This window comes from Felis catus, chromosome E3 (genome assembly GCF_018350175.1).
Source record: "Felis catus isolate Fca126 chromosome E3, F.catus_Fca126_mat1.0, whole genome shotgun sequence".
NCBI classification, from domain to species: domain Eukaryota; kingdom Metazoa; phylum Chordata; class Mammalia; order Carnivora; family Felidae; genus Felis; species Felis catus.
The window spans coordinates 2,395,777-2,418,547 of NC_058383.1; the positions used below are offsets into that span (position 1 = coordinate 2,395,777).

The 22,771-nt window shown below is 51.9% G+C and overlaps 1 protein-coding gene across 2 annotated transcripts in view; it reads right to left on the bottom strand.

Annotated features, from left to right (window-relative positions):
* GNA12 (G protein subunit alpha 12) overlaps positions 1-20,803 on the bottom strand; it is a 106,338-nt gene extending 85,535 nt beyond the window's left edge. The window contains exon 1 of one of the 2 annotated variants that reach the window (XM_045048332.1): positions 20,383-20,803. In XM_045048332.1, coding sequence (XP_044904267.1) covers positions 20,383-20,694 — 312 coding nt within the window. In that variant the 5' untranslated portion in view covers positions 20,695-20,803. The remainder of the gene's footprint in view (positions 1-20,382) is intronic. The other variant, XM_023246889.2, reaches the window with a different exon arrangement.
* Between the last annotated feature and the right edge of the window lie 1,968 nt (positions 20,804-22,771).

The following is a 22,771-nucleotide window of genomic DNA, read 5'->3' on the forward strand; positions in this document are numbered from 1 at the left end:
GAGAGGTTACGCGGGCGTGCAGCCTAAAACAACCCGCTTACCGACAGGAAGCCAACAGCATGCTCGGACAAGGGGTTAACGACGAAGGTGAGAGGGGCGCTGGAAACGCACATGGGGGGAACCGACGCCCTGATCTCGTGTCCTTCCCTCCCCACCCGTCCTCTGCGGCCACGTCACCGTAAACCACCATCTCGGCTCGAGATGTCACGGACCACCGGGTGGTCCGCGCGAGGACGGCTCCTGGCCCGCCAGCCGCCAGGGCACAAAACCCGCACAGGTCGGCCCTGCGGTGCAGAGAGCTGAGCCGGAGGGTGGAGGGGCTGAGAGAGGCCGGCTCACCTGAACTCCCACCGCGGTCCAGAGGAGGCTTTTCCCTTGCCCCCAACGGGTGCGTTCTCATTTGACACGGGAAAGCCGAGCTGCCACGGGGGTAGGGAAGCGTGGCGTAAAGAAGGCACCGGAGGGCCAGGAGCCCACCCGGGCCGTCAGTCCCGGGAGTTCCTGGGTCTAAAAGGAGACTTCTCAAGCGGAATCACAGCCGATACCGATGTTTGGGGAAGCTCGCGACGCTCACGTGAAGGACGTGGAAAGAACAGGTCAACGAGGGCGGGCAGAACAGCTGCGGTGGCGATGCGGGCGCACCGCCATCGAGGCGGCAGGGAGGAGCAGGCCTGCGAAGGATTCTGGTCCCGAGTTTACATTCCCAACGTTCTCTTTACAAATAACAGCGATCCTGTAGCATCTCCTCCCGTTTCCGACTCTTTGGCACCCGAATGGCAAAAATGGCCATCGGTTCTCAAATACGTATATGGCGACGGCTATGAAAGTCCGGAGAGCGCGCACGTGGGGTTGAATAAACACAGGTGAAAGTCGAGAAGCTACAAGAAGAGCCTTGAAAGCAGAGCGAAACAAGTCAACACGCGAGAAGACCCTCAAGGCCGCCGAGAGACGCCAGTGACGACCAGGACGGCTGTAACGCAGAAGGTGGACGACGGCGAGTGTCGGCAGGACGTGGACGCCCCGCAGCCTTCGTGCCCGCCGGTGGGAACGGAGAGCGGTGCGGCCGCTGGGGAAGACGGTCCGGCGGTCCCTGCGAGGGCTCGGCACCTGTGCTCCCGCGACTCCGCGCCTAGCGGTCTACCTCAGGTCAAAAGTCATTCACACGAAACCCGTGTCCGCACGTGAACGTCCACGGCAGCAGCATCACGGGAGCCAAAAGCGGGGAAGGACCCAAACGGCCACCGGCTGGTCAACTCACGAGCCGAACGCGTCCACTCACACGAGTGCCGGGCCGGGCCGCGCTACGGTGTGGATGGACCCACAACGTCACGCTCGACAGGACGACAAGGAGTCAGAGACCGGGAGAAAAATCACTGTAACACGCAACACACATCCGGTGGCGGTCTGGTATTCAAAACACACAAAGAGCTCTTAGGTTTTTTATAAAATTAAACTCCTACGGGCAACTGCACCCCTTGGCATTCGTGCAAATGAGTTGAAAGCTTTTATCTACACAAAAACCTGCAGTCAAGTGTTTACAGCAGCTCTATTCATAAGCGCCAAAACCTGGAAGCAACAAGGACACCCTCCAACAGGTAAAAGGATAAACATACCGTGGTCCACCCAGACACTGGAATATTATGCGGCACTAAAGAGAAAGGAGCTCTCAAGCCATGACAAGACGTGGGGGAACATTAAATGTATGTTGCTAAGCGACAGAAGCCAACCTAAAAAGGCTTCGTGATATAGGATTCCAAGTACGTGATTTTCCGGAAAAGGCAAACTATGGAGACAGTGAAATATCAGTGGGGCCGCCTGGGTGGCTCCGTCAGTGAAGGGTCCAACTCTTGATTTTGGCTCAGGTCATGATCTCACGGTTCGTGGGATCAAGCCCCATGTCGGGCTCTGTACTGACAATGTGGAGCCGTCTAGGGACACTCTCTCTCCCTCTCCCTCTGCCCCTCCCCTGCTCCTCCTTTCTTTATCTGCCTCTCTTTCTGGAGGAGGAAGAGGAAGAAGAAGGACCAGTGGTAACCAGGGGTTGGGAGGAAAGGAGTGAGGGACGGATAGTTAGGACTCAGGAGATTTTTAGGGTGGTCAGACTATTCTGTGTGATTCTGTAATGGTGGATACATTTGTCAAAACCCATAAAACTGTACAGCACCAAGAGTGAGCCCGACTCTGGGGAGCCTGGGGGGCTCAGTCGGTCGAGCGTCCGACTTCGGCTCAGGTCATGATCTCACAGCTCGTGAGTTGGGGTCCCGCGGTGGGCTCTGTGCCGACAGCTCGGAGCCTGGAGCCTGCTTCGGATTCTGTGTCTCCCTCTCTCTCTGTCCCGAACGCACTCTCATTCTGTCTCTGTCTCTCTCAAAAATAAATAAACGTTAAAAAAAAAAAATTTAAAAGAGTGAGCCCCAGTGTAAAGTATGGACTTCAGTTAATAATAATGTATCGATACAGCTCACCGGTAATAACCAAATACCCCAGCGATGCAAGATGCTGACGGCAGGGAGACTCTGAGGGGGGGAGGGAGGGGGCGTATGGGAAGTCTGTACCTTCCACTCCATTCTGGAAACCTAAAACTGTTCTTAAAAAACAAAGCTTAGTAACTTAAAAAAAAAAAAAAGTGTTAAGTGAAAAAAGCTAGACGTAAAAGTTACCCATTTATAGGAAATTCCCAGGTAGATTCACAGAGACAGAGGACAGATTAGCGGAGAGACCGCTTAAGGAGTCTGGGTTTCCCTTTGGGGGGTGGAAACGTTCTGGAACTAGACAGAGAGGACGGTTTCACAACACCGTGAGTGTACGAAATGCCACTGAACTGTTCACCTTAAAATGGCTGAGTTTATGTTAAGTGAATTTGACCTCAATTATGAAAAAAGCAGAGGAAAAATAAAAAGGTCACACTGAAGCAACTTTGATCAACTTTTGATGTCCCACAGAAATTCGAACGCTGTCGTCCTGATTTAAAGCGCCCAAACAGAGAAGAGCCAGCAAACACGCTCCATCAGAGGCCACCCGTGGAGCTGCTGCAGAACCAGGCAGAGGACAGGGCGGCTCGCGCCAGGTGGTCAATGGCACGGGGAGGCGAGGGCTCAGGATATGGACAGTCAGCGGGACTCGCGACACGCTGGGTGGATCAGACGTGGGAGAAACAGGAATCAAAGATTAGGTTTCCAGACTGCACGCGTTGGCAGATGATGGGACCACTTACGAAGCGGGGAGGACAGCGGACGAGGGGTCAGGGGTTTGGTTCCGTGCGTCATGTTCCAGATGCTCCTAGGAGGCACAGGTGGAGACGGCGAGGGGGCCGTGGTGTAAAAGACTCCAGGAGCCACAAGGGTACAGTCAGGACCGAACGTGTAAACAGAGAAACTACTGGGAGATGGGAGAGTGTCAGAGGACTAAGGACATCACCTTCTATCGTACCCCGGAAATACTACTTACCAGTTCGTTCAACTTCGTGCTCTTTTTCGCCAAGCAGAATTGAAACGCTGTTAGAGAGTTTAAAAGGTCCATCCCTGCCCTCTCGACCATTTGTCCTTGATGTCATAACCTGAAAGACTTTCCTCAGCCTGGGATCACAGAAGTACTCATCTACATTTTATCCCAGAATTCTGATCCACTCTTAGTATTTTTGTCTATACTCATATGGAAATCATTCCTGTATCAGAAAGGAATCTAACTCTATCGTTCTCAACGATTAGTCATCTTCACAGCACCCTGTGTTCAACCATCCCTCGCTCCCCACTGTTCTGAAAGCCTCCCTTCATGGTATCCCGACGGCCCAGGTACACGAGGGTCGGCCTGGGATCCGTGTCTGCCTCACCAAGCCACTGCCCGTTCCTGAGCCAGCGCGACCCTGCTCTAATGATGGCGACTTCACCACACTTTGGTAGAATATTGCGCAGGGAAATCGCCCCAAACACACTGCCTTTCCCCCAGAACTGTATTAGGTAAGACCACACATTTATTCATCATGCAGATCTCAGTATCGTTCCGTCAAGTTCCAAGAAAAATAAACTGGCGTCTGTTTGACTGGTATTGTGTTCCATTCATAAACTGGCATTATTACACTATCAGCGATTCCTACTCACAGAAAATGATCAATTTTTCGCAGTCTTTTTATGTTCTGCACTCAAGTTTTACAGATTTCATCATATAGGCTTCACTCAGTTCTTGCTTATTCCTGGTACGTTGTCCCACGGTGCGGTTACGAATGGGATGTTCTTCTATGACAGGAAAGTGCATACACACACATGTTCAAACACGATCATTTATTTTGTAGCCAGCCACTTCTGGAGCCGCGCTTCATTCCAACGACACTTTGGATGATACCTGCCACTTATGATGTTAATTTCGTCCCTTCCTTTCTAGCAGATACACCTAATTTCTTTTTTCTTTTACCTGACGAGACTCTCCACAACATCACTGAATTAGATTGGCACCTGGCATCCTTGACTTTTCCAGTCTCAAAGAAGGTCTCTGTGCAAGGGACAGTCCCTCCTCAAGACAACACACCTGCAGCCTCTCTCACCTGTCACGTCTGCCATTCTGTTATCGAGTACTCAATGGTTTGCTCTCGGATCACGTTGTTTATATAAAATAAGTCAGATGATGGATCAGCGCCAAAACTATTTGGGGAAAAAAGTCATAACCGAGGAAACAATCACCTGGGTACTAATTATGGAAACAATACAAAAGAAAACAAGTACTTGTGTATACCGCCAATTACTCAAAAAAAAAAGTGGACGCGGTCTCTTTTAGAAGGCTCAAGACCTGTCTTTTAATCTACTTCAAAAACACTTACATTTAGAACTTATACCCAATACTTTTTAAGAGTATTATTGAGTCTGGGGCACCTGGGTGGCCCAGTCAGTAAAGTGTCCAACTTCGATTCAGGTCATGACCTGGTGGTTTGTGGGTTCGAGCCCCGCCTCAGGCTCCGTGATGACAGCCTGCTTCAGATTCTGTGTCTCCCTCTCTCTCTCTGCCCCTCCCCGGCTCTCGCTCTCTCTCAAAAATAAACATTTAAAAATAAATACCCATTAAAAAAAGAATATTATTAACTTTAAAAACTAACGGAAGACGAGAAAAAGGCATTTACACCGTCAGAAGAATTTTACTTTGTACCAGATACAGGAAGGAAAGCTCAGGCCACACGGTGGCTCTTTTCTTAAAGTTACCAAGAAATAAGGAACAAGACAAGTTTCCAATTAAAAAAAAATGCTGAAGATGCTGTGGTCTCCTTGGTAAATATTTACACATTCTGAAAATATTCAAGATTACCAAAATTCTAAAGGGAAATTCAAACCACACATTAAGTCAAAACACCTGTAATTAAAAATGAAAACGTCCTTGTAACTGTCGAGAGCTGACGTAGAGAGGCAAGGGTTTAATCAAAACTGGATTGCTTAATCATATAAATTATGTTCTTTAATTACACTACGTCAATAATATTTAATATATTCCTCAGGACTCATACTATAAAATTACTATTGCCAAGGCACTCTCTAAAGTAATGTTTTCTGTAGAAAACCTATTTTTTTTTATTTTTTTAAATTTATTTTTGAGACAGAATGAGAGTGAGCGAGCAGGGGAGGGGCAGAGAGAGAGGGAGAGAGAGAGTCCCAAGCAGGCTCTACACCGTCAGTGTGCAGCCTGACGTGGGGCTCGATCTCACAGACCATGAGATCGTGACCTGAGCTGAGACCAAGAGTCAGTGGCTTAACCGACTGAGCCACCAGGCGCCCTGGTAGAAAACCTATTTTTTTTTTTTAATTTTTTTTTTTTCAACGTTTATTTATTTTTGGGACAGAGAGAGACAGAGCATGAACGGGGGAGGGGCAGAGAGAGAGGGAGACACAGAATCGGAAACAGGCTCCAGGCTCTGAGCCATCAGCCCAGAGCCTGATGCGGGGCTCAAACTCACGGACGGCGAGATCGTGACCTGGCTGAAGTCGGACGCTTAACCGACTGCGCCACCCAGGCACCCTAGAAAACCTATTTTAAAAAATAAATTCACAAATTCCTGCTTTGCAGGAGTCAACACTCGGCATTTTGCTAGTCCGCCAGTTTTCCTAGGAAAACTTTGCTTTCCTTTCACAAGGGCTCACAGTGCATCACTCCCGAGGAGGCCGTGTGTGCCCGGGTCGTGTGCCGTGTCCTCCGGGAGCTCCGGTCATGCTTGTGCTCACCGGGGATGACGGTTAACCCCGCCGATGCCACCCCTGAGGTCGCCAAACGGGGAGCGTGAGCCACAGCTGGGAAGGCTGTCACCAATTAAGCGCCACTCCCAGTTTTTAAAAAGCGGAGCCCGAGGACATCAACACAGCCCACCGTCACCCACTCACACCGGGCAACGTCGTGCGTCCCAAGGGCCGGACGTCAGTCTCCTCCACCCAAGCGGAGCCCCCACCCTGCCTTTCGCCACTTCCTGGGGCGCTGCCACAAGGACACACAAGCGCAGTACGCGACAGGAGGCCTGGAGACTGCCGAGCCACGCGCAGGCAGACGTGGTCCCGAGCGGGCAGCTGGGAGAACCTGGCCCCGGGTCGCCCCGCTCCTGCCACGTGCGGGCACCGGGTGAGACACCAGGAAGGAGAACAGGGCGGCTGCTCCTGTCCTGAGGACCTCAGCTTAGCAGGCGCCCAGAGAAACGGGCTTCCCTCTGCTCGGACAGATCCGTTTGCGGTGGACGGACCCACGCCTGGACGGCCCGTTCCCTGCCACGGAGCCTGAAGGGCTCAAGGGGGACACGGAGCTGGGCCAGGCCACACAGCCTGCTCGCAGTCCAGCCAGGAACGGCTCACGGTCTGAGCAGGAGACAACACGGACTCCGTCCCCGCTGCAGGCACAGGGGAGGCGTCAGTCGGGCCTCCTCGGCCGCGGCCGTCAGGTGTGTGTCCCCACACGGCGCTCCGCTGTCTCCCCGACTCTCTTCCCCGACGGGGGCGCTCAGGGGCGAGTGGGACTGGGCCCGTCCCCGCGTCCCGATGGCGTCTCCGCCCGGGCCCTTCCTGGGCTGGACTTACTCAGGGGACCTCGAACAGCGAGTGACATTTCAGTGTCTCGTCGACTCAGGTCATCCTGTTTTTCTCACGCTACGGTTTCAGCAGACCCTTGGGTCTGGTCTTACAGAATATACACTTCCACGGCGCACCTTCTCTTCCAGACTCGGCTTTTCTTCTGCCCTGTGTGGGCTCCCCCGGCCCCTTTGGATACAGCGGGGAGAGCGGCCAGGCCGGGTCTCCACCTCTCCCACGAGCGGCTCTCTACCAACCCGATCTTCGCAGAAGCACTCTGGGTCAGCTTCCCCGACGGCATTTCTACCCCGCTGGTCCTCCCAGACCAGAGCCGAAGGCTGACGGTGGCTGCCCCGGGTCTAAGGGGACGGGGGTGAAGGAAGCCGAAACCCTGTCTGGGTCGCAGCGGGCTTGCTTCTGAAATCCTACCAAACGACCCCTCTTTGAGCTCACTTCTCCGTCTGGGGAGCACTGGCTCAGCACGGATTCTGCCTTGGCCAAGGTCCCTCTGCTTCTGAGTGCTTTCCCTAAATTGTCCCAGGGCTGAAGTCGGGGGGACTAGTGGAGATGTTCAGGCTCGTGCCGACCCACCTGCTCCTCAATGTTACTGTTCGGAGGTGGGGCCGAGGCCAAGAGACACGCTACACGGCCCTAGAATCATCTCTCTGCCTTTGGCCACAGTGTGTTTGAAATATTACAACCATAATACAAAACTGCCGTTTTTGTGGGTCACAAATCAGAATTTCATGCAGTTCAACTTCATGTGTAAGAATGCCTCTTTTTGTTCCTTGATTACTTCTGAACATTTTCATACTCGTGTGTCGGATGACTTTTCAACATATACGCACAAATATGTAAACACACACACACACACACACACACACACACACACACACACACACACACACACACACGAGCATCCCATCAGGTAATGAGCAGGTTGTGTGAACCTCGCATCCCAATGCACTGCCCCAGATGGGTCAGTCCTCTGCCCCGAACTCCGCACTCGCCTCCCAGCGCCACCAGAGTTGTCTGGCTCAAGGAGGCCCTGCCGGACCTGCTCAGGTTCCCTCCTCCACCTGCCACCCGGCATTCCAACACAGCTGTCTTTCCGTTCCTTAAAAGCCAGCTTCTTTCGGCCTCACGGCTCCCGTGCTCTTAACCCCTCGGCCTGGCTCACCGCAGAAAGGGGCTTCCCGGCTTCGGGTTCGGTGTGCTCTCAGCCTCGGGCCACACAACACCCGCCTCCAAGTTCAGGGATCGGGGGCTACAGTTCAGGGACTAGTGTGTGGGGCCAATGGCAGCTCTGCCCAGAGGGAGGGGAGCCTCGAGTCTGGGGTTATTTCTGCAGTACGTACGTAATCTGCGGGATTAATAAAGAAGTCGAAAGCTATCACAGGGGGCTTCACGCAACAGGATGTCAAATGGGCCCAGGTGTTTCTGGGTCACCTGTAACAACTCAGTGTCGAAGAAGCATGTCCAGAGATGTGAGGGGCGGCCCCAGTGAGGGACACCGTGGGGACCTGAGGGGCAGGGACACTGGGGGACGGGAGGGGGGGCCCCGACGAAGGACACCGTGGGGACGTGAGGGGCTGGGACACTGGAGAGAAAGGAGGAACTTAGGGACTCCGGCGTTCTGTTGGACCCCTGATGTTCCCACAAACTGGTGAGCAGCTAGCATTCTTGATGGCTTCCTTCAGGGACAACTACATTTATTCCTAAAAGAGCGATCAGCTTGCTATTTCCGCTCGTCACAGAAAAAGTCCCGACGGGGCTGAGACGTCACCAAGGGGCTTCTGGCTTCACAGGTGGCCCCAGGCAAATTCACCCTCAGCGAGCCTCCACTTTTCTCCCTCTGCTTCAGAGTCTGCAATCAACGTGGAAATCACAACGGGAATCAGCTTGACAGACGGAGGTGAAGACACCGGCTTTCGTCCTCAATAGACGCCAGATGGGAGAGCTGGTTTTAGACTTGCAGCCAGCGAGGTGTGCTCGCGGGTGTGGCTGGACAGACAGACACAGGCGGGACGAAACCCAGAATGGCCACGCCCTGCGGGCCGGGGCTCCGGAGGAGGGAGGCCGGAGGGCCAGAGCCCGGCGCCTGCTTCCTTCTCGAAAGTCACCTGGCCAGAGGCTCGCTCATCCTCCCCCCTGCATGGGGGTGGGGTGGGGAGGGAAGGGAAGTTAAGAAAGTACTGGAGCTGAAGTCCCTCCCCAACAGAGTAAAGCCCCGAACCTAGCCTCACAGGGTTACTGGGACCTGAGCCCCTGCCTTCCGCACAAACACCAAAGCGCCCAATGCAAAGGTTTTCTTCCTCCTCTGCAGCCGCGTCCTCGCGGCATCTCGCCCATCAACAGACACTTGATAAGTGTTTGCTGACTCGGCTTCCCGAGAGGATCGCTTTTAATGAGACACCTGCTTTAACTAGGAGGTTCCAGGGGTGCCGGTTTGTTTAAAGACACAACCCGACCGCTTCGGAACCGAATCCACCATGTACCGACAAGACGGTCAACAGCCCATCTGCCACGTCCCAGTTGTGACGGCCAGCCTCGCGGGGGGCGTCTCCTCCTCTCCCACATCACTCCCCACTTAGACTTTCGCACCCACAGGCCTCTGATCCAGGCGTCAGAATCCTCGGGAAAACACTCGGGTGGCCCCAAAGATGCAGCCTTGGGCCGTCCCAGGGGTGCCAACGACCGCAGGGGAGAGCTGGCACCAGTGGGAAACACAGACGAACCGTCGCGTGTGACAGAAATTCCCAAAGCAAACGCGGAAGCAGCCCCTCCCTTTCACCTGTAAGGGAGACGAGCAGTAAGGGGAGACTGAGCAATCACTCCCTTCCCTTCCCCGTAAGTGTCCAGTCCTTCGCCGGGACGTCGTGTGACGTGTCCGCAGAGAGGAGAACGAATGTACTCCGCGTGCCACGATGCTCCGCCAGCGACCGTGGGGCGTGCTCCTCTGGACGGCTGAACTGCTGAGCTGCTGGCGTCTCAGCGGCGGGAGCACTCGTGCCCCAGGGGATTCACGTGTAACACAAGTCCAGGTGAATCTCATCCCACATCCCGCAGACAGTCTTGATGGCCCCCGCCCTTCCCGTGACGGCTCCTCTCCTGCCCGGTCCTCCCCGGTCTTTCCGGTCCCCACACGAGTCAAGCAGGCAGATAAGCACCATAAAAGGACTCACCACCGTGCACACAGCACAGCAAAGGGACGGCTGGGAACCTCGGGAGCACGTCTTGCTGCGGCCCTGACACCTATCCTGGCCTTCCCCGGGTACCGCGGGGAGCCGCCCTCTGCCCCAGACGTGCACACGAGGGCCGTGGGGCACCCACGCCATGTACCATCAGCAGAACATTCCGGCAAGGCAAGGACAATATTAATACTGCACAGGGCACAGATTCCGAGTCGGAGTGTTCTGTTCCCGTGGCTTAGTTTCTGCTCCACTCAGCTGAAGTAGTCACTGGAGTCCCTGAGGCCTGGGTTCACTGGCTAACACCAGTCAGTGTTCGTGAGCATCAGTCTTCACTGCTGACTCTTCATGTAACACGGCCGTCGGGCAAAGTTGGTGCCGTGGGCTTCAGGCCGGGCGGGCAGACAGGCCCGAGTTCAGAGAGCGGTGCTGTCTGCTTGGCCTCTGCTTATGACAGCAGGGGTGGGGACGCTTTCTTGCCACACTCTCCAGCTCCTCTCCACCCACTCGCAGAGACGCCCGAGAGTCAACAACTGTTCCTTTTCTGTCCTACGGACGAAGCACCTCCCAGAGCACAAGTTCCCAACGGACCCGGGCCACCGCGTCAGGACAGAGTTCCGGCCGGCCGACACACTCACACGACACAGAGGCTGTTCTCCTGCCGTGAACCAGTGTCCGGGACCCACGTGAACACGTACCCTGATGTCAGACGAACGTCCGAACGTACAAAAGAATCACTCAAGACAACTCATCACATGGTCCGCGTTCCGCTCACCCTAAGGGCCACCGGGCGGAAGGCACGAAGACTGCTGCTTTTGGTGAAATGCAAACAAACGAGAATAGTTAGAACCCAAAATCCCGCAGCCCGTCTTGAAGAGAGGGCGGGCGCGGCCCTTCCAGGGCTGACGCGGGTCTAGCGCCAGCTCCGCCACACGTCAGCGTCCTGTGCTCGCAGCTCGCCCTATGATCACATCTCTAGATAAGCCTCAAGAGTAGACCTTCAGCTCCAGTCACTACCGATGGGGTCCAGGTCCTCGCTCTCAGCTACGTAATAGCAGAGAAGAATCACCTACGGTCAACAAAACACGATCTCGCATCGAGCACGGCTGTATTACAAATCTCGCGTGACAGAGGACTTCGGGTCAAAACTGCTCCCCTAAAATCGGTTTGGTTAAAATGACCAACCTGTCAACCTGAAAGGGGAGGGTAAGACCAATCGTCCACATGCTATGAATCCCCAATAAGGGCCAGAGGGGTCTCTGGATGGAAAAAGATGTCTTTGGGTTTTTTGCCCTTATCAAAGCAGTAACCATGCGTGTCCAGTGTAAAAGTAAATTTGTGTAAACGCAATCAGCCAACGAGGCAGTAGAACCCGGACTGTTCTCCCAGACCTGGAAGTGCGTTTTCGCTCCTGTTCTCACGGAAACCCACAGTGGGGTCAAGCACAAACGGATTCTGAACCCAAGAAACAAAGACCCCGCGGGCCAGGAGTTTCCAAGTGCCTAAAAATACATAAGAGCAGCAGAGGCTCCCTCAACGTCCTACTGGCCTTTGCAAAAGATAATGCCACAGCCAACGATCCTAAAAAAGATTTTAATTTACAAAAATTTAACGTAATCTTCGATATTCTACCACAAAATGTCTTACCCTGCAGCCCACAGAGCATCCAGAGGCCCCCTTCGAGGCTCAGGACGGTGAGGGACCCCTTGAAGGGACTACATGTGCGCATATGAATTTTCTAGAGAGAAACTCTGGGGTTTTCACATAAAGAACATCGTGACCAAGGTCTCTGGCAAGCCACTGCGTTACGTATGACCAGCTCCCTGCGCTAGAAAGTTCCGTCCAGCTCCTACTCTCCTTCTTAACACTCCAAATCACGAGAATTCTCTGTCCTAACTGGCAGACATGTGCTGCATGGAGATGGGCTCATCTGTATGTCCCTCTCCACCTGCTCAGACTCCAGGGCGCCCTCAGAGACCAGCTCAAATCACTCTTCTTCCAGAGGCTTTTCCAGACGCCTCAGCCAGAATCCACCTTTCCCACTCTCACTGAGCCACCTGCCGACTTTACACTGGCATTCAACGTGGCGTACATTCAGACTCGATGTTAAAGGGTGCACCTGTCTCCCCAGCTGGTCGGAGCACCTGAAGGGTAGAGACTAGGCCGGATTCATCATAACTGACCCTTTCCCCACCGGCACCGAGCACACCAACGTGGGTGTATGGTCAAAAAGTGTGTGTGGAATGTTTGTTTCAATGACCACCAGTTCTAACAATCTCATTCTTCACAAGGTTTCTAAATCAGCCACACAACGACACTCTAGGAAGGCCCACCTCTGGGTGGTTAGATGCTACTCACGCAATTGTGTGAGTATTGGGATTTCTAGTTCACAAAACAAAGGCTAATGTATGTCAAATGGCTTACGTTGTATTCACTTTTTTTTTTAAGTTTATTAACTTATTTTGAGGGGGGCAGGGAGGGGTACAGAGAACCCCAAGCAGGCTCTGCACTGACAGCACAGGGCCCAAGGACACAGGGCTCGAACTAGCAAACCATGAGACCATGACCTGAGCAGAAATCAAGAGTCAGATATTTAACTGCGCCACCTGGGTGCCCCATGTTGTATTAACTTCTAACTCGATGTGGGATTCAGTCGTCACAAGTAGCTCCTGAAAGCACAGATGAGGGGGGGTAGAGCCACTGGGAGAGAAGGCCAAGCTGGTCTGAAGCCTTCTCCACAAAGGCCCAGGCACCTGCCGTCACCAGAGGGGTTACTGACGAAGTTCTGAGGCAGCACATACACAAACTTTAGGGACAGCCCGCCCAGGAAGTGAGACACTACCAGGTTTAAGATTACAAAGATAAAAACAATGAATACGAAGTCTCACCGGGAATATCTACAGGAAGTCAAAGCAACTAACAGATTCACATAATACACTGCAGAGGGTAGTGTGAGGGGACGAAGTTAAGGAAATGAGAGGCTCACATGCAGGCACAACTGTGATCATGGAGGAGGAGGCCTGGACCTGGAGTCAAAAGACCAGGATGACAGAAACTTCTGGTTCCACAGATGCAGTAGCCCCATTCCTCCCGGGTCCCCTCCTTACAACGAAAGACACTCAGGACGGAACACAGCGAGCACACGCAGGAAAGCCGGCGGAGACAAGGCGGCAGGCGGCCCGGGACTTCGGGCCCGAGGAGCCACTTGGCAGGGAGCTCGCCAGGTGTCCTTGCCGCCTATCTGTCTGGGACAGGGTGCTGCACAGCCTCCGAGCTCGAGCAGCCAAATGGCACAGATGGAAACAGCTCCCAGAAAAGCTGTTCCTCCCAGCAGAAGGCCTGGGAAAAGGGTGGTCTCACAACAGAAAATCCGCATCTGTCACCCCCTGGGTTTCAGCAGGCTCATCTCCCGCTTCCCTTCGGGGCCCTGCACAACCAGGGAGCAGCTTCCAAGCGGCCAAGCAAGATCTCCTCTCCTGTCCCCTGCCTAGAGATGCAGGACGTGCTCAACTCCCCGACCAGGGCGGCGTCAGTGGGGCGCTGAGCCTCTACCCCGACCCAGGCACAGGCGGGCAGGAAAAGGAGGGAGGCTGGGCGGGTCACCACTCCGCTGCTCCTAATACTCCCTGGTATCAGCCAGGCCAGGAGTAGCTGATGTCACATCCCACTCAACAAGGCAACAGAGGCTCAGGGACCCGGAGGTCAGCAGTTAAGAGCCAAGTGACACTCCTATCACCAGAGTCTCAGAAGGAAGGGACAAAGAGTGGGGCCGAAAAAGTATTTTTAGAAATAATGGCTGGAAACCTCCCAAGTTTGGCGAAAGACACAAACGCACAGATTCAGGAAGCCGAGCAAACCCTAAATATAATAAGTCGAAAGAACCTATGTCAAGACAAATCATAGTTCAACTCTGGAAACTGAGACAAATGAGCAATCTTAAAAGCAACCGGAGAGATAGGACACCTTTACTTAGAGCAATTCGAGGGACAGCAGATTTCTCATCCGCACCAGGGGAGGCCAGAAGAATAAGGCACCTTTTTCAAGTACTAAAAGAATGTGTCAACTGTGAATTCCATAGCTGGCACCGAGATCTCAAGGACGAAGGGGAAGTAGAGACATTCTCGGACGCAGGAGACCTGAATTTGTTGTCCACTAGCCCGCCCTTAAGAATGGCTAAAGGAAGTCTTCCAAACACAAAGCTCACAACTGCAGGAAGAAAAGACCATCAGAGTAGGTAAAAATAGGGGTGAATCTAACAAACCATCCCACTTTTCACAAGTTTCTTAAATCTCATTTGATGACTGACAGAAAGCCCTGTGATGTGGTGCTCCGAGTATAACAAGACTTAAAACGTTGATATTTAAAAAGTGAGGAGGGTAAAAGGATCTAGAGTAAAGGTCCCACACTTCACTGACGGTTGTAAAACACAAATGCCGGCACCCTAAGCCACGCACGTACACGGTAAGCCCAAGCAACCAACAAGAAAGTAAACAAAGCTTTAATTGATATATAATCACCAAATGATCAAGATGGAATCCTAAAACATGTTTAACCCACAGGAAAATAAAAAACAGAAGAAACAAACAAAAAATTAACAAAATGGGAGGCTTATGCCTTAACAGATTAATCACTTTACCTTAAATGTAAATGGCCGAAATACACAAATTAACAAAGATGGACAGAGTGAAGAAAATAGGACATAACAATATTCTGTCTACAAGATACTCACTTCGAAACAACAATGTGGGTAGGTCAAAGGGATGGAAAAAATACAGCAGGAAAGCATTCATTAAAAAAAAAAAAAAGAGTCGCTATATTAAGATATCTGATAAGGTAGGGCAGAGGAGATTACTAGAGACAAAGAGGGAGATTACATAATGACAAAAGGATCAATCCACCAGGAAGTCCTAATAATCCTAAATGTTTATACACCACACAACAGTCTCAAAATGCATGAAGCAAAAACTGAGAGCTAAAGGAGAAATATCCACAATTTTTTTGGGGAGACTTCCACACCTCCCTTTCAGGAACCGACAGAAATAGTGAACAATCAGCAAGGATACAGAACATGACACCCCATCAACAACAGTACCTAACGGACATAAGTAGAAAACTCCACCCAACAAGAGATATGCATTTTTTTTTCAAGTGTCCATGAACATTCACCAACAAAGGCCCACAGAATATATACCATGATAGACCATATACTGGGTCACAAAACAAACCTTAAATATTTCAAAGAATTGAAATCATACCAAGTATGTTCTCTGACCGTAATAAACTCATAGAAATCAATAAAGATAACAGGAAAAACTCGAAACTCTTGGATTCTACATTTCTAAATAATCTGTGGGTCAAAGAAAGTATCTGAAAAATACACACACGAACATGAACAAAAGTTCAAATACAACATATCAAAATATGTGAACACAGCTAAAGCAGTGCTGAGTGGGAAATTTATGGCACATACTAGAAATGAGGAAAGGTCTCAAATAAATATCCAAATCTCTACCTCAAAAAACAAAGAAAAAAAAAAAAGAGCAAATAAACCCGAAGGAAGTAGAAGGAAATAAGGACAGAAATACAGGATATTGAAAACAGGAAAGCCATAAAGAAAAGTTAATGAAATAAAAAGCTGGTTCTTCAGAAAAAAAAAAAAAATCATTAAAAGCGATAAGCCTCTAAGAAGACTGACAAAAATAAAAGACAGAAATCACCAACACCAGAAAAGAAACACAAGACAGGCCTCTCACCATTCTCATTCAACAAAATACTGGGAGTTCTAGCCACTGCAGTAAGGCCAAGAAAAAGAAAGAAAGCAAAGCTATTGGGAAAGAAGAAATAAAGCTGTTCATTTGCAGATAACAGGATGATCCACAGAGAAAATCCCAAGGAATCTATAGGAAAGCCCTTAGAACTATTGAGTGTATTCGCTAAGCTTATAGGACACAAAATCAAGACACACATATCAATTGCATTGCTGTATAAGAACAAGGAGCATGTGGATGGAAACTGACAATAAAAGCACTGTATCATTTCCAGTTGCTCTAAGGAAAACAAGATACTTAATATACACTTACAACACATACCAGATCTGTATGCTAATAATCGCAAAACGCTAATAAAGAAATCAAAGGCTGAAAGAAAGACATACCATGTTCATGGACTGGAAGACTCAACATAGTCGAGCGGTCAATTCTCCCCCAAATGATCTATAGGTTTCATGCAATTGCTATCAAAATCCCAGCAAGATTTTTTTTTTTTATAGACACAGGCGAGCGTATTCTAAGACACATCTAGAAATCCGCAGGCCCTAGAATACCTAAAACAATCTTCAAAAAGGGAAATGAAGTGGGAGAAACCACTCTATCTGATGCGAAGGTCTTCCGCATAGGTATAGTAATCAACAGAACATGATAACGGCAGAAGGAGAGACACACAGATCAGTGGAACGGAAAAGAGAACTCAGAACTAGGTCCACACAAATATGCCCGACTGGTTTCTGACGAAATTGCAAAAGCAATTCAAAGGAAGGACAGTCTTTTCACCAGATGGTGTTGGAACAATTAAGCATTCAAAGCAAAAAAAACAACAAAAAACAAAAAACTTCCATCCAAAACTCACACATATTCATGGGATAATTAACTCAAAATGGATCAGGGACTCAAATGTAGAATGTAAAGCTACCAAACTTTCACGGGAAAAAAACGGATTGGGATCTGGAGCTAGGCAAAGAGTTCATAGCTTCGATACCCAAAGTGTTACCTATAAAGGGAAAAACTGATAAGCTTGCTTCATCAGAAAAAGTTCTGCTCTATGAAAGCCCTTGTTAAGAGGATGAAAAGCAAAGCTACAGATGGGGAGGAAACAGTTGCAAACCATAAAACGTGGCAAACGACCAGTATCTAGAATGTATAAAAAAACTCTCCAAGCATTGACTAGCAATAAACCACAATAAATAACAAACCATAAAAACAAGCAACCTCTAGAAATAGAAAATAGGTAAAAAAAAAAAACACCAAGAGGCACCGCACCAAAGAGGATATAGGGGCGGCAAATAAACACAGGAAAAGATGTTCTGCACCATGAGCTATTAGGGAAAGGAAAATCAAGACAGCGAGGAGACAGCTCTTGCCCACCTATCAGGATGGCTGACACAGCAAAAGGACACCAGATGCCGGCGAGGATACGGAGAACCCGGGTCACTCAGACACCGCCGGTGGGAATGTGAAAGGGTACAGGCACTCCAAAAAGTTTGCCGTTTCTTATCACGTTAACCACACCGTTGCCACACGACCGAGCAACTGGGCTCCTGGGCACTTATCCCAGACACGTGAAGATGTGTGTACGAACGTGTACGTGAATGTGCAGAGCACGTTTCCTCACAACAGTCAGAGAACTGGAACCCAGAGGCCTTCGACAGGTGAACGGTTACGTGGTGGCCTGTGGTAAATCCACACCGCGGATCCTACCCGGCAAACGGAAGGCGCAAACTATTTCCAACACACACAACTTGGGTGATTCTCCAGGTGGAATGATAAAAAGAGGTCATGTTCTGCATGGCTCCGTTGGTACAATATTCTCGAATGAATAAAACTCGTAGAATTGGAGAAATGATCAGTTCTTGCCAGGGTCAGGGAGGGGCGGGAGGGAGCGGCCAGGAAAGGCGACCTAAGGGACCCTTGACGGTGACGGGAATATTCTGTATCTCGACTTGCGTGGCGTCGGTATCCTGGTCGTGACGCTGCATCACATTTTGCAAGATGTTATCACAGAAGGTAACAGGATAGAGGGTACGTGGGCTCTCCATATTATTTCTTACAACAGGATGGGACTCCACAATTACCCCCAAAATTACAGTTAAAAAAATAAAAATTTGTTCGAGCTCTGCCACCTGCTACGTAGGTAGCTGACCTTGAACAGACTTTGAACTCCCTATCCTCAGTGTTCTCACGGCTAAATGGGACAATACCTCCCGAAACCTGAGAAAAACTAAATGTCACTTATGAAGGATGTGGCAACGCGCACGGCACACAGTACTTCAACAACAGCCTGTGAACGCTGAATCTATGCGTAGACACAAAAAGTATTCTAAATCGTACCATTCAAATGCCCACCACTGCAGCCGCTGCAGAGCAATTGATTTGAAAGGTCTCCTCCCAAAGTGATCAGGCAAAACATGGCGTGGAGTGGGGGGCAGGGGGAAGAATTTATGGTTTTAAACTGAAAAAAGAATTCCTAACTAGCCACTGAACTAGTCACAAAGTGAGTTTAAAATGGAGTTGCGGTGAGTTAAAAGCTGGGAAGGAAAAGAAGAGACCGGCTAACAAACCCAATATTTCTGTTGATAAGGAAGTCAGTGGAGGTTAACGTTTGCGTGCACTGGGAGAAGGTTAGGAATGAGTTCCCTAAAACGCACTCAACACAGTCATTTAAGGCTCTACGTTGCTCAGCATTTTCTCTACCTCCCGAGTTAAAAGCGCGAGAAAGTCAGTCAAATCCTTGTGCTTCTTTCTACACCTGCCTGGCGTGGAGGTTCGGAAAAGCAGCCGAAACGCAATCTGGCTCTGAGATAGAGGAAGACAATGAAACGCACTTTACCCCAGAAGATGAGGGGAATTTTAAACACGCAGTGTATCCCCGGGAATCACACTGGGCTCCTGGCCTTTAACGTCGGTGAAGACTGCCCAGAGCAGACCCACAGAGGCTTTTGAAAGAGGTGAAAAGGAAGGAGTGTTTTGTCATTCAAATGATTCTCTTCCCGTCATTCCCCTCAAGATCCTAAAAGAGCTTCTTCTACTAAAATGAGAGATTTTCGTAACAAATACAGAAAGCGGGGATACCAGGCCGAGCCTGGAGGCTTAGACGCAGGGTTTCGGCTTCCAGGGGGTGGACTCACTCACCCCCGGGGCCCGGAACTTCTTCCTCGTGGGTGAAGCGAGAGGCACCGGATGGGTTTCTACAGCCCTCCGCTACATTTAAAGTCCCTGGGGGCACCGTAAACTCTGTCTCCAGACAGCCGTCTGGTATGACAAACTCTCCTCTGCTTGAGACATACCTGCCTTCCCCACAATGAGCCTGGGAAGGAGTAGGTGAGAGGGCAGTGAGAGGGGGTAGCGACACGGTAAAAACAAGCACATAAAAAAATCATAAACCGCCCAAATGACTCTAAGGGCAGGAGAGAATCCACGTTGCGCTGCTCCCGGCCCGTTTTCTCCAGACTTCCTTTCCGGGGAGCCCTTCAGCACAGACTCCCAGCAGAGAGAGACCAGAATCCAGACTCGGTCAACTCCACAGCTTTTTTATTGTTTTGTTTTGTTTTGTTTTCCCCCAAACCGCCAAGAATAAGACGAGCAGGGGAATAGGAGAGCCAGTCGATTGTGCACACCACGCAGGAGATCCACTAAAGGGTGCAGAGCAAGGAATTCACTTGTACCGTCACGCGAACACACACAACGGCGACGGGGCAACGCGGGGGGCTGTGAGCACAGGCTGGGGTTATCCGAGGGTGTCACGCAAGCAGTTACCGATTCGTGGCTTCGGTAAGCGGACCGCGGTGGTTTCTAAAGCGAGGCCTTCTCTTTGAGCGACAAACGCTAAGCCCCTTCCTAACGAAGTTCTCCGCGGTCTGGGGTTGACTTCCAGCCCCGGGGCAGGCGTGTGGGTGACCCGAGCGCTGAGGCTGGGGGAGGGGGCGTGGGTACGCGCACTTCGCTCTACTCCCTGCACGTTGTGCAGGCGGCAAGTTCTCAGTTCCCAAGCGGAGCCGTGCGGCCGGCCTCCTCTCCGGTCTACACCGCTCTCCGGCACTTGCGGGGAGGGCAGGGCGAGGACGGCTCCCTGACCCCGGGAGGCCGGCTGTGGGAAGCGCGCAGAAGCCGTCCTGTAAGGGCGCGTCCCCGGCGCGGCGTCCAGGAGGGGCCCGCCCACCGTCCCCATCCCCCGAAGTTGGCCAGCTTTTCCGCGTCTCGGCCCCCGGCCCCCACACCCCCCCCCCCACCAGACGGGCAGGGGCGCAGGCCATTATCGCGCTGCGGCGCCGAAGGGGTGAGCATCCCCGGCCGGACACCCTCCCCCCCAAAGCCGGGGTCAAGCGGCCCGCACCTGGCCGCACCTGCGCGCACCTGGGCGCAGGTGCGCGGGCGGGGACGCCGAGGCGCGCGCACCTTGAGGATGTTGTCGAAGATGGTGTCGCGGAACTCGAGCAGCGCCTTCTGGTCGAACTCGCGGCCGTGGATGATGCGCATCTGCTTGAGGAAGGTGGACTTGCCGCTCTCGCCCGCGCCCAGCAGCAGGATCTTGACGAGGCGCCGCACGGCGCGCCGCTCGCGGGCCAGCCCCGCGTCGATGTCCCGGCTGCGCCGCCGCGCCTCGCGCTCCGCGTCGCGGGCCCCGCTGCCGCCCGCCCTGCGCTCGCGGGCCCCGCCGGCCTCGGCCGGCAGCAGGCAGCGGCTGAGGGTCCGCACCACGCCGGACATGGCCGCTCAGGCCATGGACCCCGCCGCGGGCGAGGCGAGCCCCGCGCGGCAGCCGGCCGCTCCCTCAGGCCGCGTCCGTCCGCCGCCGCCGCCGCCCCGAGGCCCGCTCTCGCCCGCCGCTCGGCCCCGGCGGAGGGGCGGGGCGGCGCGGCCGGGGCCCGGCGATTGGGCCGGCCGCCGTCCATCCGGACGAATGCGCCCTCCGATTGGGCCGTGTGGCGCCGGGAGGCGGCCGTCCCTCTGGCCCTCGGGGCGGGGTCGGCGCCGAAAGAGGCGGGATCTTTGGGGTGGGGGCGCTTCTCATTGGGCATCTGGGATGAGGTTCTTTCTTTCAGAATGAAAGGGAGGCGGGGCCGCCGGGGAGGAGGGGCGGCCGTCCGCCATGACCAATTATAATTGCTCTGGGGTCACGTCAATCACGGGGAACAGGCTTGGGATTGGGAGATCGACGAAACGGGGCGGGACCAGAAGTGCCAGGTGTACAGAAAGATTCTCCCTGAGTTCCCAGATTGGGTCAACCTGTGAGACCAGGCGTCTCGTTAAGTGGACTTAACGTTGCCCAAAAATGCAGATATAAGAGGTGCAGCTGCTCGTCTTATGTTTGCAGAGAAAGCTGTTCCTAAACCATTTTCCTTCCAGAAACACGCAGGGGGGGAGGGACGCACACACAGTTTTAAACAAATGCACCCTTTGAGAGTGGCATGGCCTCTGGGCGTCTGTCTTCCGTAAAAGTTAGCTAATCATCCAAACCAGAAGCCCCCCGAAAAAGTCTTACGTAGCACAGTAATTGGGAGTGGGGTCTGCAGTTGCTGGGTCTGAGTTCGAATCTTTCTTCAATCCCTTACTACTTGCACAGCCTTTTAGGCAGCTCCCCCCCCCCCCAGCCACATACCCCGTTTTTAGCTTCAGTCTCTGCAAAATGGGGCGACGATAGCAACCACCTCACGGTTATGAAGATACGAATAGAGAACATTGACTTGAGAAACACTTACCATGCTGCCAAGACCCCAGGAAGTTCTTGCTAAGAGTTAGCTGAACTTATTAGAGATTCTTACCTGTCCCAGGTTGAAGTGTGGTCAGGATCCCTGGAAGGAGTTCAGGTATCTCTTAATCTCCAGGTGGCCGGCCAGATTGGGGAACCATTGCCCGTTAAAAGATAAACTCGGGCATATTACAATTTTTAAGAATTTGCAGTATTTTAGCAAAAATTGATTCAAATCAGGACGAGCCAAACCAGAAGCGGTTAACGCTCCCCACAGTGGAGCCAGGGAAAAGACTTATAGAGAAAGTGCCTGGAGGAAAGAAAGGAAATTGATTGGCTGTAGCCTGAAGGCAAGTTGGCGGTTTGTGACTGGTTGTGTTGACCCTTCCGGTTTTGTAACCTTGAGGCTTCGATTTTGGCTTGCTTTCCTAAGCCACCACCACCGCATTAAAGCCACTTCGGTCTCATGGCCTCCTTTTAAAATTAATTTAGCAAGTCTTAAAGATCATCCTGTCCAAACTGCCCTTCTCATCAGGTGTATAAAATAAAAACCAGCTTGCAAACGACTGACAAGGTTCCACACAAGGGCCACCCAGAGCTGGGCTCTCTTTCACTGTGTCACCATCTCTGATTGGAGAGCGGTGAGTGATAGAATAAGCGATTTGCGAACGTTATGTCATCTGGTTGTACAGATAACGTTAGCACACCTATGAGAACGCCGGGCACTGGGGAGGTTTGGAGAGGAAGTTGGAGACGGAAAAGATACATTCTTTGTGTCAAGAAACTTGCACGTAAGTTAGGGAGCCAGGCTGCTCAAGTCCCCGAGCACAGGGAACGCTAGGGGAATCCCTAGTTTCTGCCACAGAACCAGGGTCTTGAAGGATCTAAACTCCCCAGGGACCTTGAGTGCTGATGGATATGTGGCATGTCATTTATTGAGGCGTGAATTTGTATCACTTATGAGTCAACACACCATCTAGTACTCTGTCATCCTTCACAAATGATGGAGAAAGTCTTGTTTCTTTGTAAAAATACCCTTCCACAGAAAGACGCACGCTAGTGTTATAACAGAAGTAGAAAGTCGGAGGCCTCAGA